We start from the raw sequence: 15777 nt of genomic DNA, 5'->3' as shown, positions 1-15777 counted from the left end.
TTAATCGCACGAAACGTTGTACGATGCGTATACAAGTTCTATGGGGTGATTACGCTGTGCTTTCCATCTATTTGACGAGGTGAGGTAACTGGACCCGTTTCTTTTCCAGGCTGTCGCTTCGGGTCGCCCTTCCGTGGACGCGTTAAGCCGCGTGATTTACCGGATTAGATGGTTCGAATATTAATTGGTCGACGGATGCATTAGTCCGGCAACTGGGACGCGTGAAAATCGTGCCGTGTCGTGACAGCGGGGGGCAAATGTTCTCCTCACGACCTACTAGATTCCAACGTCTATAGCCCCGGATTCTGTTTCCTGACAGTCGTGCGTGCTCGTTACGGATCGAGGTACACGGTTCTGTCTGATATGCCTTTACCGGTCAACGCAGAACGTCGACGGTTTCTTATACCTCCTTATGCGTCATCATGTCAAAGAAATTTTCACTGATGCGAGAAAAGCATACCTTGGGTCTGACCGTTTATGGAATTCCTTGAATGACAGACGGCTCACCTTCGTATTCCGTGAATTTCGTTACCCACTCTAGATATTTTTGGAACGTTCGTAGAAACATGGATGCGGACAGAAAGTTCCCGCGACGGAGAATGGCGTTTTTTCTTGCGAAATAAAGCAAATTAATTTTTTTCGCGTATAACAGATAGTAAAGAATATCCTCTGAACGAATACACGCGATCGTTGTCGTTGGTCTCTTCGAGGGAACAGCAGCTGATTCGGCGTATCGAGTGGAGGAACGCGCGATAAGCCGATTAACGCATTCGATTCACCTATTCTACCCGGCCCTCGAATCGCCATTGTGTCGCGTCGATCGTACGGGAACCTAACGTGTACGGGCTCTCGTCTTTTTTGTGCAACAGCCCCTTTCAGCCGTCCATTAACGCCTCTCTTGTCCGTTGGCATTTGCGGCGATTCTTACGCACGGTTGTACGCTTCAACGATGTTTCATTAATTCGTGCTTTTTTTCCTTTTCTCCTCCTATGAAATTGCCTGCCGCTGCAACATCACCGCGTGCGCGGTTATTCAACCAACCCAGTCACTTCCGGTCTACCCCTCTCGGTAGAAATTCCAATTACATCCATATTCGATATATACAGCTATAATTTTCCTGCTGACAAGTTTACATAGACCACGGATGAATAAACCCGCGGTGAACAGGCTCGCGACGTCGGCCGTTGTGGTTTTAACGTAATTAATAGAAACGGACGAAGAAGAAAACGGAGGAATCAAAGCCCGCGATTTCCCCGGTGTAAGAACACGTCCGCGGATGGTGTACTCATAATTTACAGCTTCCTTAAGCACAAATTTATGAGATCGTAATGAGAGTCTTAAACGTTTTACGACCTCTATGCTCTTCGGAATTCGGCATTCGTTTTTTTTTTTTTTTTTCATGTAACTCGCTCTCTTTTGCAGAATATGTTTGGCATTCCGTTATTACCGCGATCTCATTGTTACTTACCTCTTTAAACAGCTCTTCTATTTCTGTTTAATTAGCCGAAGTCAAACCTTTCGATTAATTACTCGTCTAAATGTTAATCGCACACGATGCATTCGATTTGAGTATCGGGGCGGGAATCATTATCTCGGAAAGGGCTAATCAATTTCTCCACGGTAGACGCCTTTGGCGCCACTGGCAGACAGCGTTACACTGCCCCCGAGTGATCACGACGTGCCGGTGTGAAGGGCACTTAAGAAGCAAATCGTGGATCGGTGAAGAACGACGACGGAGTCCAAGGAGGTTCAGTAAAACGAGTGTCGGATAATTAATTCGGGTGACCCTTGTATCCCTCGGTCGGTAGTAACCTGCCCTTTCTCCTTCTATTTGCCCCGGTTCTCATCTCCGTTCATCCTTCCCAGCTACCCCGGGTCGGCTCGTAGCCGGCTCGTTCGTTGATCGTATCGTGCCGCGGGTGATTTTAAATCAGAAAGTTAATTAGACGCGTTTCACTGTCCTTTATGTCGCCCATCCGTCGTTGAGCTGAGCTATCCTTTACGTGTGCGCAGTAGCAGCAGTAGCATGAGTGCATCGGTAGCACAAGCTGAATATACCGCCGTAAGCCGACCTTCATTATGCGAACTAATTAAACTCCAATCGGTTCTGACACTCGACGCCACGGCACTACTATGCTTCTCGTTTGCACCAATCCACGTCATACGTCTCACGCGACTGTGAGGTCTGTGTGTCTTTCCTTCGACGGATCAAACATCCGGATGTAAGTACGTCTGTGAACTTTGAATGGAGGAAACTCGGGATAGTGATAGATTTAGAGATTGCTCGTGTTTCTCGGAGGAGTCGAACTAATTTGTTCCTTCAGAATTCGGAGATTCTTAAGAATATCCTCCTTATACAATTCTCTTCTTCCTTTTTACTTTCACAGTGGCGTACGAAAATATTCGAACAGCTATCGTACGTCATGATGATCGTACTCACAAGTGATAATTACAAGTGATAATGATATAACACACGTATAATATATTCGTAAAAGGTTTCTCGAATACTTTCGTGAGCAACTATACGTTTTTTTCTTGGAGGACCTTCAGTCCTTATTGTCGATCGCGTTACACGTGGCAAGGTTTCTTGAATACAGATAGGTAAGGTTTCAAAAAGAGTGTTCGTACAAAGGAATAGAATGGAATTATTAGCAGGATATCATATTTTAACGACGGGGATGGTGGTTGAGAATGGGTGGAAGTTTGAATTGATATCCTGCTCAGGATTGGAATAACTGCGAGTCGGTTTGAATGTGACCCATCAGAGCTGGTCATAATCATAACTATAATTAAGGTCATTTGGTATGTCTATTATACTAATTTTCTATACCTGAAGCATAAATACTAAGCCGCGCTATTGAACGAAGGTAGGTCTGAGTTTAGTTAATACTTTTGCTTTAGAAGTAGAACATTTTTCATTGACAACGAACGTATTCCATAACTGTACGTATACGTGATTATACTAAAACTATGAATATGTCAAACTCGATGAAAGATTTGTACATAATCTTGTTAGAGATCTTAAATAAGAGTTCAAATTTTATAATAATTCTTGAAAATTTCCTTACCTCTGCCACCAGCGCTTTTCAATCTGTAACAGAGAGAAAAGAATTCTCCTATTAGTGCGAATAATCTACTTAACTTAGGACTCGTCAAGTTTCATTAATAATGGTGTAAGTCGAAAGAAAGCATAACATTCCCGATTTTCCTTTGAGTTAGCGTGCTTAATAATAATAAAGGCAACCTGTATGATCCAAAGGCTAAAAGTAAAAGAAGTAACAAACAGTATAAAGGCCGTTAAATGTTATGTTCAGTGGAAAGCAATTAAAGACACGGCGTGATGGAATTAAGAAAAATTCGCATAGGATGGAAGTCTTTGTCTCGACTGTTGCAAGAAATGGGTCTCTATAAAGCTGTCTCGACTTCTCGTCATGCTGGAACGAAGGTGCCGACACGCAGTTAGGATTGTCTCTCGGTTTGCAGCACTTCCCTTTTTCTCACCGATTTCCTTCCCGGTTTTCTTTTTTGTCTCGTTGTTGTTCAACTCGGATTCAAATCGACGACCGATCTAGTTAGTAACCGGTTCACCCTCCTTATTACGGCTCGCTTCTCTCGATTTTGATGCATTGCGGGTAGGTGGTAATTTAAGGGGAATCGATCGGCCAACTGGATTCGTTCGAAGCCCGAGCTAAACCGCGATCGTTTCGCGAATCTACCTGATCGTCGATCCGTATCGAGAGACTCGTCTCGTTCCTCCTTCTTCTTCTTTGTATGGATTTCGAAAGCAATCTCACGGAAACCGAGCACGCAGGTGTTTACGTTCTCATATTTCAATTCGAAATTCCACGATCGACCGGATAAATTCTGCCTCTATCGTATCCTGATTGAATCCGCCGGAACCGCGGTTGAAAGTTCACGCTCGCGTGCAACCATCTCTTCGCGATCTACCGTCCCGCTTAATGAGAGTATTTCCGTGTATTTCATCGTATAATAGTACTGACCTTCGACAGTGAAGAAGAGTCACCATGACCACAGCCCCGATGCCAGCCGATACTAAGGACACTATCACTAGAGTCAGCACCCATCCGAGTTCTCCAGGAGCTTCTGTAAAAAGAGCGAAAACCAACGATTAGACGACCGCCGTTGTAAACACTCGGAACTGATTCTGTCGCGCCATCCAACCGTAACGATCTGCTATCGCTTCTTTGCGGCGACGCTGAAACGTCAAACGACGGTGTAAAAAGGTATTTTACCGAGACCAACAGTTCCATCGATGACTCTATTCCAGAACAAAAGCCTTAAAACGATATTCGGTTCCGTTCCGCTTCTATCCGACCTTTCTCGTTTTTACCCGCAACTGCGCAAGTGTCACCATTATCCGTGCTTCTTTAAACCTATCTTCCTTTCGTTTATTTCTTTTCTTATCAACGAAATCACAACCCGTGGAAAGTTGCTCGTAATCTTCTTGCCATTAATGGCGAGCCAAGTATTTAACCAGTGCGAGAAGTTTCGCGTGCCCATGCCACGGTATCTGGTAAACCCGATCGAACAAGCAGTCGAAGAATGTTTTCATAGCCCTTTTGGAGCGGCAAATTCCCCAGGGTGGACGGTTCCAAATAAATTAGCTGACGGTGGCTCGCGTGTTACGTTCGCGGCCGCGCGAGAAGATCCATAATTGGTTGGCGGTCGCGCTTGCCGCGTCCGATTTCCGCTCAGCGGGACATCCGCAGGGCTTTATTACGCGAGTTTCGCTGTTATTTCTGTAGCACACCTACTAACGTGTAAGTCTTGCTCGCTTTCCAGTCCGCGCTACTGGAAGCTCGATCCTCCCGAGTAACGAGACGCGAAATTATCGCACGACGTGGACGTAATCTAGGAACTGCAGCCACGTTTAAAGTACACTGAAAGCGGCGGAGATCAAGCAGGTCGTAATCGAGTATGCGTGTCGCGATGAAATAGCTTACCAGTTCTGTAGATGTATAGAACGTTCCTTTTCGCGACTCGTTTCGAACAGTTTTCCACGAACCACTTCTGAGTCAAAGAAGTCACAGCCATTTAACCAGTTTTCAGAGCGCAATTCTCACAGCTCGCGCAGTTGGGACTGTCCGTTTTAACCGGTCGTCGAATAAGAAGCTACGATGCGGCGATTATTCTGTTCGACGCGCTCATTAGCAGTCAACTTGAGCCGATTCCTCCAGATATCTTAATCCTTTAATGAAACGTTTCTGCTTGATTCCCAGTTTAGGGGCTTAATCGGCAGCATTTTCCACGGAACGAGTCGCGCAGCCAGCTTTATTGCCCGCGCGATCGTAAATAGGCGAAAAGATATAATTTAGTTAAGAAGAGACCCGAGGGATTGGTGACGACGGGGAGAAAAGGAAAAGAAGCGAAATTTACTTTGACTCGTCTCCTTTACATGACGAGGAGAATCCTTATTTGCGATAATCGGCGACGTTATCCGACTGGTTATTAAAAACGATCGAGTTTTATTTATTTACATACAGGATGTGTTCCAGGACGTCTTCATTTCTTGTGGCAATATTCTATACGTATATGGTCGATTAGTAAGCCAGAACGATTTAAGTAGCAGATTTTTTACGCGCGGTAGCTGTATGATAAGAAAAATCAACTGTCTCGTCTGGTCTTTGGATCTTTTAGCGTACAGCAAATTGCGTTGGCTGTTTAGCCTTGGGAGACTTTTTACGGATCTTGAGAGGTTCAAGAATCGTAACTCTCGCGTTATCGAATATGTTGTTAATACATTTACATTAAATAGAATGTGCCAACTTTGTAGAAAATGTTGCAACTTTGAAGAAAATAAAAGATATAATTGGATCGAGCTCTTACGTACGTCTCGTTGCATCAAACGCGTATTGAAAGCCTGAGTAGCAAAACGATATCGCTGCTGAAAGCCTGTTATTGTACCCTGTTTATTGTATTTGTCGCGTCGTGCAGAAACGCACGCGTGTTTGAACTCATCGGTGTACCGATTGTTCGCGACAGAGGGAACACGAAAGGGTTCGTTCGAGAGGAAAAGAGGGGCGTTTGTAATCCGCTGTTGATGCTCGACCCTGAGAAATCACCGCTAGAGATCCACTCGTTCGTGATTGTCGACCGACCGAGCAACGTTTAGAATCATGCTTCATTCACGTCGCTGTTTGGGAACTGTTCGCTAACAGTTTCTACCCTTTGTCCGAGTCTCGACCTCGTTTCCTTCGACGTACTCCCGCAGGATGACTTGGAGACGAGTTTGATGAATTGCGCGCATTCTGCTCGCCCGAATAGCGATCAATCATAGAAGTCACCGCGACGCGTTGAATCTATTAACTCGAGACACGCTCGAGTTTTTGATTATTCGGAACGTTTAACTTAACTGATAAAGAATCTCCGGCGGACGACATTTTTAATACAAATTAATTTCGGCTACGTGGCTGTCTGTTCACAAGATAACGGTGTGAAATCAGACAGGGGGATGCCAGAGAAAGAACGTCGAACCGTACGAAAAAAAGAAGTGGAGGTTAACACGCGAGCGTGTAAGTTTGAATTAACAGGTCGCATGGAAGCGCATCGAGAGACGAAAAACGAACGAGTCAGCCAGTATGGAAGACGAAGAGAAGACGAGGGCAGCCCGTCTATCAGTGTCACGTTTTTGACATGAACATAACCACGTGCACGCTACGGCTGATAACGGCTTACAACGGAGTTATCAATCATCTACAACGGAGCTTGGTCACCTAGGATGATTCGGGTTAACTTCGGGCGTGCAAACAGTGTCGCTATGCGTCCGGTTACAATGTTGTTTCGTACCATGAGATAAAATAAATCAAAGGAAAGAAAAAACGAGGGAAACAAGGGAAAAAAATCATTTTCGATTTGGGAACGTCCCTCATCTCGGATTCCCTGTCAAAAACGAATCAAGCGTACAAAAAGGGACACGTTTTCTGTCGGTGTTCGACCCTTTGTACGCCTGTCGATTTCGCGTCAACCGTACGAACCCATTCGACCATCGAACTTTTGGGTCCCAGCGACCACCTGATCTTGTATATTGTTACCTATTCATCGCTACAACTACGACGAATCATCGTCTTCCTCGTTGCATATTCGAAAGAGAGTTTGGTCCACTAAAATAGTTTTTTGAAGAAGTTTGACGAGAAAATTCTCATTACGAATAATCATAATTGTATGATCATCTCATTTTTTAAAATCGATTTACAGGCGAGAGCATGTTCTTCTTTTTAACTATTAACTTTGACTATTATCGGTATCTCCTTACTAAATCGATTTAAAAATTTTACGATCGAAGTAAAACCTCAAAATGGCAGACTCATTTCCTCAGTTGTAATAAACAGCAACTTCTGCCGTGATATTTGTCTCGCCGCTCGATCGTACGATCGTATTTATTTTAACGCGAGATCGTCCCATCGTTCGATCTTCGGCTGCGCCGGCAATTGGCCATTAACTACGGCAAACATTGAAACGACGCAGGATCTCTGCCTCGATATTCCAGGATCGTTTAATCTCGTTAGAGGAGTTACCATTCATCGACCGAATGGAGGTTTAAACCTCGTTCATGCACGATATTCCATCGATCGATCCTCCTTTAATTGCTATACTTTCCTCTACACTTCACTCTTCGTTCACCTGTTTTCATTATCTTCATTTATTTTTATATTGTCGGTAAAATACTTTTTGAAATCAAACAACTTTTTTATTCTCTTTATAAATTGGAAAATTTTTTAAACACGCTTAAACATATGGTATCCTACGCACTGCTGCTAAACATGCCGGTCCGTTGCGTATTGCGACATTAACTTCCACCAAGTTGCAATTTATACTCTACACACAAGACAGGGGACTAAAAAAAAAGGTACTTCGGAAACCGTAAAAATGGCACTATATTCGCAACAATGCGCCGTCTTTTGCATGCAGAACGTTACCGCGGCCACGCGCAGGAGGATCGTATTTATTCAAACGAGCCGATAACAAAACTACCGGATGGACTCGTTCCGCTTGGCCATATTTTCACCATAACCTACTGGAACGAGTTCAGCGTAGACCCGACGAGTTTCTCCGGTTAATAAATTCGATATTCTTCCTATATTATATCTCGACCGAACATTCTGGTCAGTCGTTTCATACGTTTCCACATTTAAATTTCGCTGATAGTTCATTTCGTATATCTTCGAATACTTTTTTCCGCCTACGCATTCTCCGAGTAATTCGATCAACAATGCAACGTGTACAAGTTGCTCGAAGAGTTTTTGAAATGCACATACTCTGCTAACATGTGAAAGATGCGAGGAATGCAGACGGACAACTGGTATGATTTACGCTTGTCGTTGGTAACCTGAAAAATTCCCACTTCACGAGGACATTTTTCTCGTGTGCTCGGCCTCCAGGTCGAATTACGAGGTTCGACAGGTAGTCGGGTTTCGGCCCGTCATTTATCGGGCCCGCGTATAAATGAGTTTTTTCTCGCTTCTCTCTTTCTTGACCCTCTCTCGGCTGTGCACGGCGTTTCGTGGTCCGGGTAGAATCTAATTTTTGATTTGTAAGCATCCGTGGGGGGTCGACATGCACGAGGACGTGAACGCCGCCGGTACACGCATTCTCCGGTTCGATTTTACACGTGTTGCCTGCCACTGGCGACACTCGAGCCCGACACGCAACGAGTTCGCGCTTATGCGCTGCACGATTTATGCGAATATCGTCCGTTTCGCGGGACGAGTCTGAGAACAGGTGTGAAAAAGCTGAAAGAACGAGCCGTGATACACGACCACCACCGAGAACCGAGCCCATCACGTTATTGATAGTCCCGCTATCTCTTCGCTTAACTTGCAGTTACTGCGATAAATTACTTAAGAGATAAGAGACAAAGATTACAAGATTTTTTGATTTTAATATCACGTTAGAACTAAAAAGTAAGTATTTTAGGTATATTATATTCGTTAAAAGTAAAATCTAAATTCTGTATTTCTTTCGAGTTCACTCATTCGTCTTCGTATCGTTCTAATCTCAATGCATTTTTTGTATCTATAATAGAAATGTTGCGTCAGTGAATAAACATCTCGTCGGATAAGATGGCTTTTCGACCCTTCTCTCTTGACACGGCTCGCCGTCAAACGTGTCATTACCGTTTCGCAACTTACTCGCTTTGAGATTTTAATTGAAAATTTTCACGAGACGCGAAAAAATTCAATCATCCGTCGTCTCAACGCCACCGCTTAACGAACCTACCATACGAGCGTTCCACAGTTTGTACAGTCATTATGTAAATCAGTAATTGCGGCGTTGTCCGTAAACACCTGAAGATTACACGAGACCGTTGTGATTCGGTCGCAACGCCTTGCCCCTTTACTTTCTGCTTGTAACGCACCATCATCCGGTAAATCGTTAAATAGAAAACTGGCGAAAGGTGTTTCGAAATCTATTACGCAAACCTATTAATTTCGAGTCGAATCACGCTTGCCCCCGCTTCGTACGCACGTGAGAGATCAGATTCGAACTTTAGCCAAGTATCGTCGAAACATTAATCATCGGTGTCGTCTCGATACGTATCGACTCTTTGACAGCCTATATCCAGGGTGCTTTTTATGGATTATCCAATATGTGCTTTCAAGGTTGGTTCATCGAGTTTCTCTCTTCATTTTTTCATTTTGCAGATCGTGGTAGTATATTACAGAGTCCTTCTCATCGACTTAGGTTTATTATTAATAAACAACCTACCAGAGTGCTTTCTTCGCTCATAAGGAGGTAAGAGCGAGCCGTGGACAGCTGCCACGCTAATTTCGAATACGAATATTTTCTCCGACCCATTCATGCAAAATTACTACGAGACTTAATACGCCTAATTATAGCAACTTGTCATTATCTCTCTTCGAGAACATCCTTCGTTTCACGGACGTCTTTCGCGCGGCAAAAATTAAACCTTTGGTCCGTGCGAAAAAAACGATGTCCTCGGTCCGCGCTATGATAATTAGAAATTTACCGTAACTTCTTTTTTGGTTGACACGCGTCGAGATTTTTCCCACCGCTAGAAACCCATGTCGTCAGACCTTTTGCGAATGATTATTGTACGAGACTCTTCTTTTAATATTACTTTCGTCCTTTTTCTAAAAACGGCACTCCTTGCAACAGTAATAATTACACATCATCGAATGTGGATGTAATAGTTTTAACAAGAAATTCTATAGGTCGTAATCGTCTAAATACCAACGACTGATCATAGTAATTACCGCGAGGAATGTAAAATTCGTGGAACAAGCATTGTTTGTAAAATGTATAAAAAATAAAATAACCATTTTAGGGCGTCCCTCGTGCCATTAACGAGAACTCAATCAGCGTGGCCAATCTTGAATGAAATCGCTTCCTTGAACCCTGCGGTCGATAGTATTTACCTTTATTACCTTTATAAATTTGTAACTGTAACTTGTAATCTGTAATAAGGTCGGAAGTAAACCGAGAACGAATCGATTGATCCGATCATGGAATTTATCGATAACAATTTCATTTCATAACTATTCAATACTCATAACAATTTCGCTAAAACGATGACGGCGATCGTATTCCTCGTGCTGTAAGTTCATTCAATCGGATTACCATTTTGTTTCGTCAATTTTCTCGTAGCGAGTTCGAACCTCGCGGTTGCCGATGATTGCACGCTATTCACTCGCTTCCGCTTTAATACGGACTCTCTCCTCTTCTCCGTTTACCTGAGACTCGGAGAGGATTTGCTTTCGTCTTCCATATTTCACACGACGTTTAATTACGAGCGTTTATCATGTTGTCAGCGGGCCGTGGCAAGAAAAAAAAAAAGACTCCCATTCATTGCCGTGGCGCATTGTCGCTGATTACGCGGCTGGACGATGTCGCGCGAGTAGACCCTCTAGTAGTCGGGTATTCAGTTAGTGACAAAATAATTAAGCACCGAACGCCGCTCAAAGGCCAGCCTGCTTCCACGAGCCGCGATCGTTGAATTACGACTCCGTCGGCTAATTACCGAGAGGAGTTACGCAACTGTTGCTTGTCCGCGTGTTCGCGTACGCTGCTCATTAATCATCATTAAGGAACGATTCGTGTGTCCTGATAACGTTCCGCGAGAAGGCTCGAGCTCTCTCTCCTCCGAGTCGCGCGATGAGATTTCGCGACGTAAAAGGAGAACGTTCGTGAAGACCTCGTCTCCCCGGTGAGAATATCCCTCTCGCGCATACTATTCAGTCAGGCGATGTAAACGCACGATGGATATTTTGAAAACTTTTTGAAGACGTATAAATAGCGTAAGATTAGTTTGTCACGGACAGAAATAGAAAGTAAGAGGAGACGAAGTACTTTTTTCCATGCGTTGCTGGTGCTAAAATTGTCCTTCGGACTCTTCGACTCCATCCCCTCGTTAAAAAACACCGCTCTATCGTGATTCCCTTAATCGCGTTTCATCTTACAAACAACGATCATGAAACGACAATTACCCTCAGCGTGCCTCTCGATCCGCGATTTTCTAGACGCCCTGGGCGCCTCCGGTTCGCTTAATCACCCTCAAAGGACCCAGCAAGAGCGATACGAGCGACAAGTCTACCGGATGAAAAAGAGATACACGAAGAACATAAAGAAAAGGAACAACGAGATCCAGCGAGAAAACGAGCAAGTGGAACACAGAGAAGTGGTCCACGAGAGAAGCACAGGCGGACGACGGAGAAGAGGGAAGTCGGCAAAGGTCTGAGCTTCCCTCGAATCAGCAAATTATACCGACCGATATGCCGCTGCTTCCCGGTACCTATCCACCGGCGTACCATCAATAAATATGTCATTAACAACAATAATTTATCCGAGGAGTCAGGCGCCGCTGATCGCTCCAGGGCCTTGGCTTCCTCTGGTTTTGTCGTTTTGCAGTCGCGCGCACGTTTAAACGCTCGTGTGCGCCACAGGTCTGGCTGCTTGCTTGGTGATAATTGAGCCGTCGCGTCGCCCGCCACCGCGGCAATTTTAATCGGCTTCGGTTTTTGGCACCGCGGGCGAAATCAACGATCATCATCCCTACTGCCGCTGTTGGCCTCCTTTCACCCCGACACACCGCTCTTATCTCTATTCGGTCTGTTCGAGTCTGTACTTCCCTTAGCCTCAGGTATATACCGTTCGCGATCTTCTTCTCGCGATGCTCTCCGCCTTCGATTCTACTCTCGTTTCTCTATTCTTTTTCTATTGTCTGCTACTCTTTTCTACTCTCTATTTCTTTTGTCTTTTCTCTGTTCGTTCGCTCTGGTTGTACCCGTGCTATTTGTTACTTTTCCGCGCCATTCGGTTTGCTCGTTTTTACTGTTAATCGCGTGCTTTGTAAGTGCCCGGGCCAGCGAGCTTGCATACACCGCGGCTGTCGACCAGAGAAAGGGAGAGGCCGACAATTACGCGCTCTTAAGTATATTTCATCGGTTGTTTTTCGGTTCGTAACACGGTCTCTTTTCAGTACGGTCTATGAACCGATCGGAATTCCGGGTCTTTTTGCTTCACGGCCGCGCCGCGGTTTCAGAAAACGTTACCTCTGCTCGAGCGAACCAATCGATTTTCTCGAGTCCTTTCAGCCTGATCGATCTTTTTTGAAAAGGTAACGATCCCTGTCTTGAGACGGCGTGAGCACGGTCGACGATCTTCAGCGTATATCTCGTTACTTTCGTTTCGTCTCATGGTAAAATCGACTCTTTGTGGTGTTTTCTTTTCCAGTGATATCGATGATCACTGGTCTTGGTTAACAGCGTGCACTTTCGAGGAAAGTAGCCAGGATACGCCGTTAACGAGGATGCTTGGTCATCGTTACAACATTGTAGAGAGCGTCGCCTTAAAAGGTGACACTAAAATTCGCGCGATTATTCAAGAAATTAGTCGGTTGGTCGGTCGTAAATAAAAGACGCGCGATCGAGGATTTTAAGAGCGTCGTTCGATAGGCCATCTCGACTACCTGATGACTCAATATACTCGCGGCTTCGTCCAATTCATTATATATTCACGACTTTATCCTCATCCGACTCGCTACCATCTGAAAATAGTCGTGCGGAATAAATCAGGGAAACCGCAAGTATGCCTAAGCAATTAAGCGGACCGCAGAGGATCTTAATGTCTTAATAGCGATGGGATTACTGTTTTTTCCTCGAACGGTCGATTCATAAAACTGTGCCTGTTTCAAGAATTCTTTGGTTGGAGTTATTAATCGATGACGCGTATTTCCTTTTAGCGGTAAAAGGTTTAAATTTCGAGAAACGAGAATTCGTTTCGCCTTCGTTGCTATCGTTCTTTCTTTTTCCTTTCCTGGTGGTATCAATTAAACGAATAATGAACGAAGTGCAATTACGTCAGACGATTCGAAGATCCGTAGAAGTTAATTGGTTTCGACGACCGGCAATTTTGCTTTCGCACTGCCAGTATAAAATTTAATTCATTCTTTATTTACGATCAAATTTTTCTAGATAGACACGGACGATTAAAGAGGAACGAGATATACGACGATGGTTTCGAGGGTGAACGTAGCTCGACAGCAAATCACCTTTACTCTCCCCTTTACGAGCTTTCGAGAGCCATGGGCCAGCACAAGAATGTCCAGAGGGTCATCAGGGACTTCTCCTTTGCACCCTGCGTCGCGCATCCGGCTATTCGGTTGTCAAAAGATATTTAAGCCCTGTGCTCAGTTCCTAAATGCTCGTGTAAACAGATCGTGTACCGAAAATGACTGACGAATGTTCTTTAGAATTTACGACGTTAGTTTCTCGACGATCGACGAAATTGTAGGTCTATCGGTTTATTTTCCGTTGTGTCTCGACAACATCATTTTTAATCTGTTGCTCGTTTTACGATATTTATAAAATAACCTTTTTGCTCAAAGGGTATCCTGTCCCGACACTTTTAATACTTACTAATAATATCGTTACGAAGCTTTAAATGAGAATGTATTATCAGCTTCTTTATCTACACCTTTAGATTCAATTTGTTTACATTCCTGGTTTGCTTATTTATATTCGATTTACTCTTTTACCCTAACAATATCATTGATAATATATAGCGGACGTGTAAAAGGGACTGCTGGAATTATTTCCCAGAAGAAACGAAAATTAATTACCATCTTAGTCGAAGTTAATCACCAAAATGAGAATATTCGGCTCCAGGCATGGCCATTAACCTTCGTGTTTATAGCGCCGTTACCACGGTTTTCGATAATATTTTCAACAATGCAGGCGAGTTGGCAGGTATTTCGATGAAATTAGAAGTCAAAGATCCTCACGCTATCTGGACCTCGACGCTATCGAGGCAGGCACACTTCCCCGAGACACGTCGTAATTTACGCATGAGACTTTCACCGTTAATCGTTTCGACTCCCTTTCCTAAAACGATCTGCGGCACCGAGCCACGTTAACGACGCGTAAATCATCTCGTTACTTCGATTGCTACCCAGAGAACGACTAAACGATGTATTTTCAGCCAGACACGAGAGCTTTCTATATAATTTAGTTAACGACTATAACGAGTTAATCGACGCCGTGGTGCAGGCGCCATGACAGATGACTCGATGAAGAACGAGACCAACGTTTGGCAACGATCCAATCATTGTTTTGTTAGTTACACGATCACGAGGTTATTCCTGGATTCCTTTGGATATTTTTAAGGAAAAGGAAACCGGATTCTTCATTTATCCGGCATCTGTCGTATCACTGAGATATGAGGTACATTCAAAGGCTCTTTTTCCTTGATCCTGACCATTTGTTTTACCGTAATCTGCTTGGTTTTTCTTCAATTTTATACCGTCACCTTATTAGGCTAATAGGTTTCCAGGCGTCGCTGGAAAGACTATAACTTCTTGCTCGTAAGATTTATGGTACCGTTGGAGATTTACGAAAGTAAGATAGGAAATGAAAAATTCCACGATCGTGCTTTGTCCTCGAGGCACAGGAACTAAGTAACTGGATGTTCCATTACGTCATATTAATCTACAATCAACGTACGTATTAATGGCGCGGCAATCGTGTCATTACTGTATCGTAACGCGGTCATTATCCGTCCGGAGAAGCGACGATGGAATTATACTGCATTCATGCCCGACTCAATTGCCATCTCGGAACTATAATCGAGATAAAGCCGTACAACGCCGGATCGTAGATCGCGATTGAAAATATGTTGTAAGGTGTACGCGATGGTTGCGTTCAAGACAGGACCAGAGACCAGGGAGAGGGAATAAAGGAACAGCCGAGAACAGATCCATCACCAGGTGAATGATCGCTCTTCCGATTTATCCGTCATCCCATCTAAAGTTCACCAGGTCCGTCGCTGCTTCCATACGCGCCGCTCCTGTCTATCTGTCCGTAAAGGTGTGGCCAGAAAGACAGTCGAATTGACAGTCAACGCTGGGTGGGTCAGAAATGAGATGGAACGTATCGTTCTGTCCGTTCTTGTTATTCTGCATTTAGAAGAATTACTGTGATTTACTGCGGTATAATTTTGAGCTTAAATCATTCGATTTTGGTTTACAGATCCCAAGTAAAATTCTCAATGATTAAAAATTTCAATTGCTGGGAAAAGGATTTTGCTCGTCCAAGTTAATAAATTACCTATGTCATTGTAAAACGTCAGGGTTGTATTTGCGGAAAAATGTCCGTTCATTCTGCCATAGGATTTACGTAGGATCATTAAAGTTACTTTTCAAGCAGTCATCAGAGTAACGAGAAGATTAAAGAGACTCAGCGTCGTCGGAAGAAACGAGTAGAGAACGTAAAATCGCGAAGTGGCGCGTTTATCGTCCGATCT

General features: G+C 44.0%; 1 protein-coding gene across 5 annotated transcripts in view; it reads right to left on the bottom strand.

The window, feature by feature from the left end:
• The window catches only part of LOC126867785 (TSC22 domain family protein 1), a 203165-nt gene that overhangs the window by 9077 nt on the left and 178311 nt on the right, over positions 1-15777 (bottom strand). For all 5 annotated transcript variants that reach the window (XM_050622738.1, XM_050622718.1, XM_050622728.1 and 2 more), the window contains 2 exons: positions 4002-4104; positions 3069-3091 (listed from right to left, as the gene is read on the bottom strand). In XM_050622738.1, coding sequence (XP_050478695.1) covers positions 3069-3091; positions 4002-4104 — 126 coding nt within the window. The remainder of the gene's footprint in view (positions 1-3068; positions 3092-4001; positions 4105-15777) is intronic.

Source organism: Bombus huntii, chromosome 1 (assembly GCF_024542735.1).
Source record: "Bombus huntii isolate Logan2020A chromosome 1, iyBomHunt1.1, whole genome shotgun sequence".
In the NCBI taxonomy this organism is placed as follows: Eukaryota; Metazoa; Arthropoda; class Insecta; order Hymenoptera; family Apidae; genus Bombus; species Bombus huntii.
The sequence above is the reverse complement of the archived record's forward strand: the minus strand, read 5'-3'. Positions and strand labels throughout refer to the sequence as shown.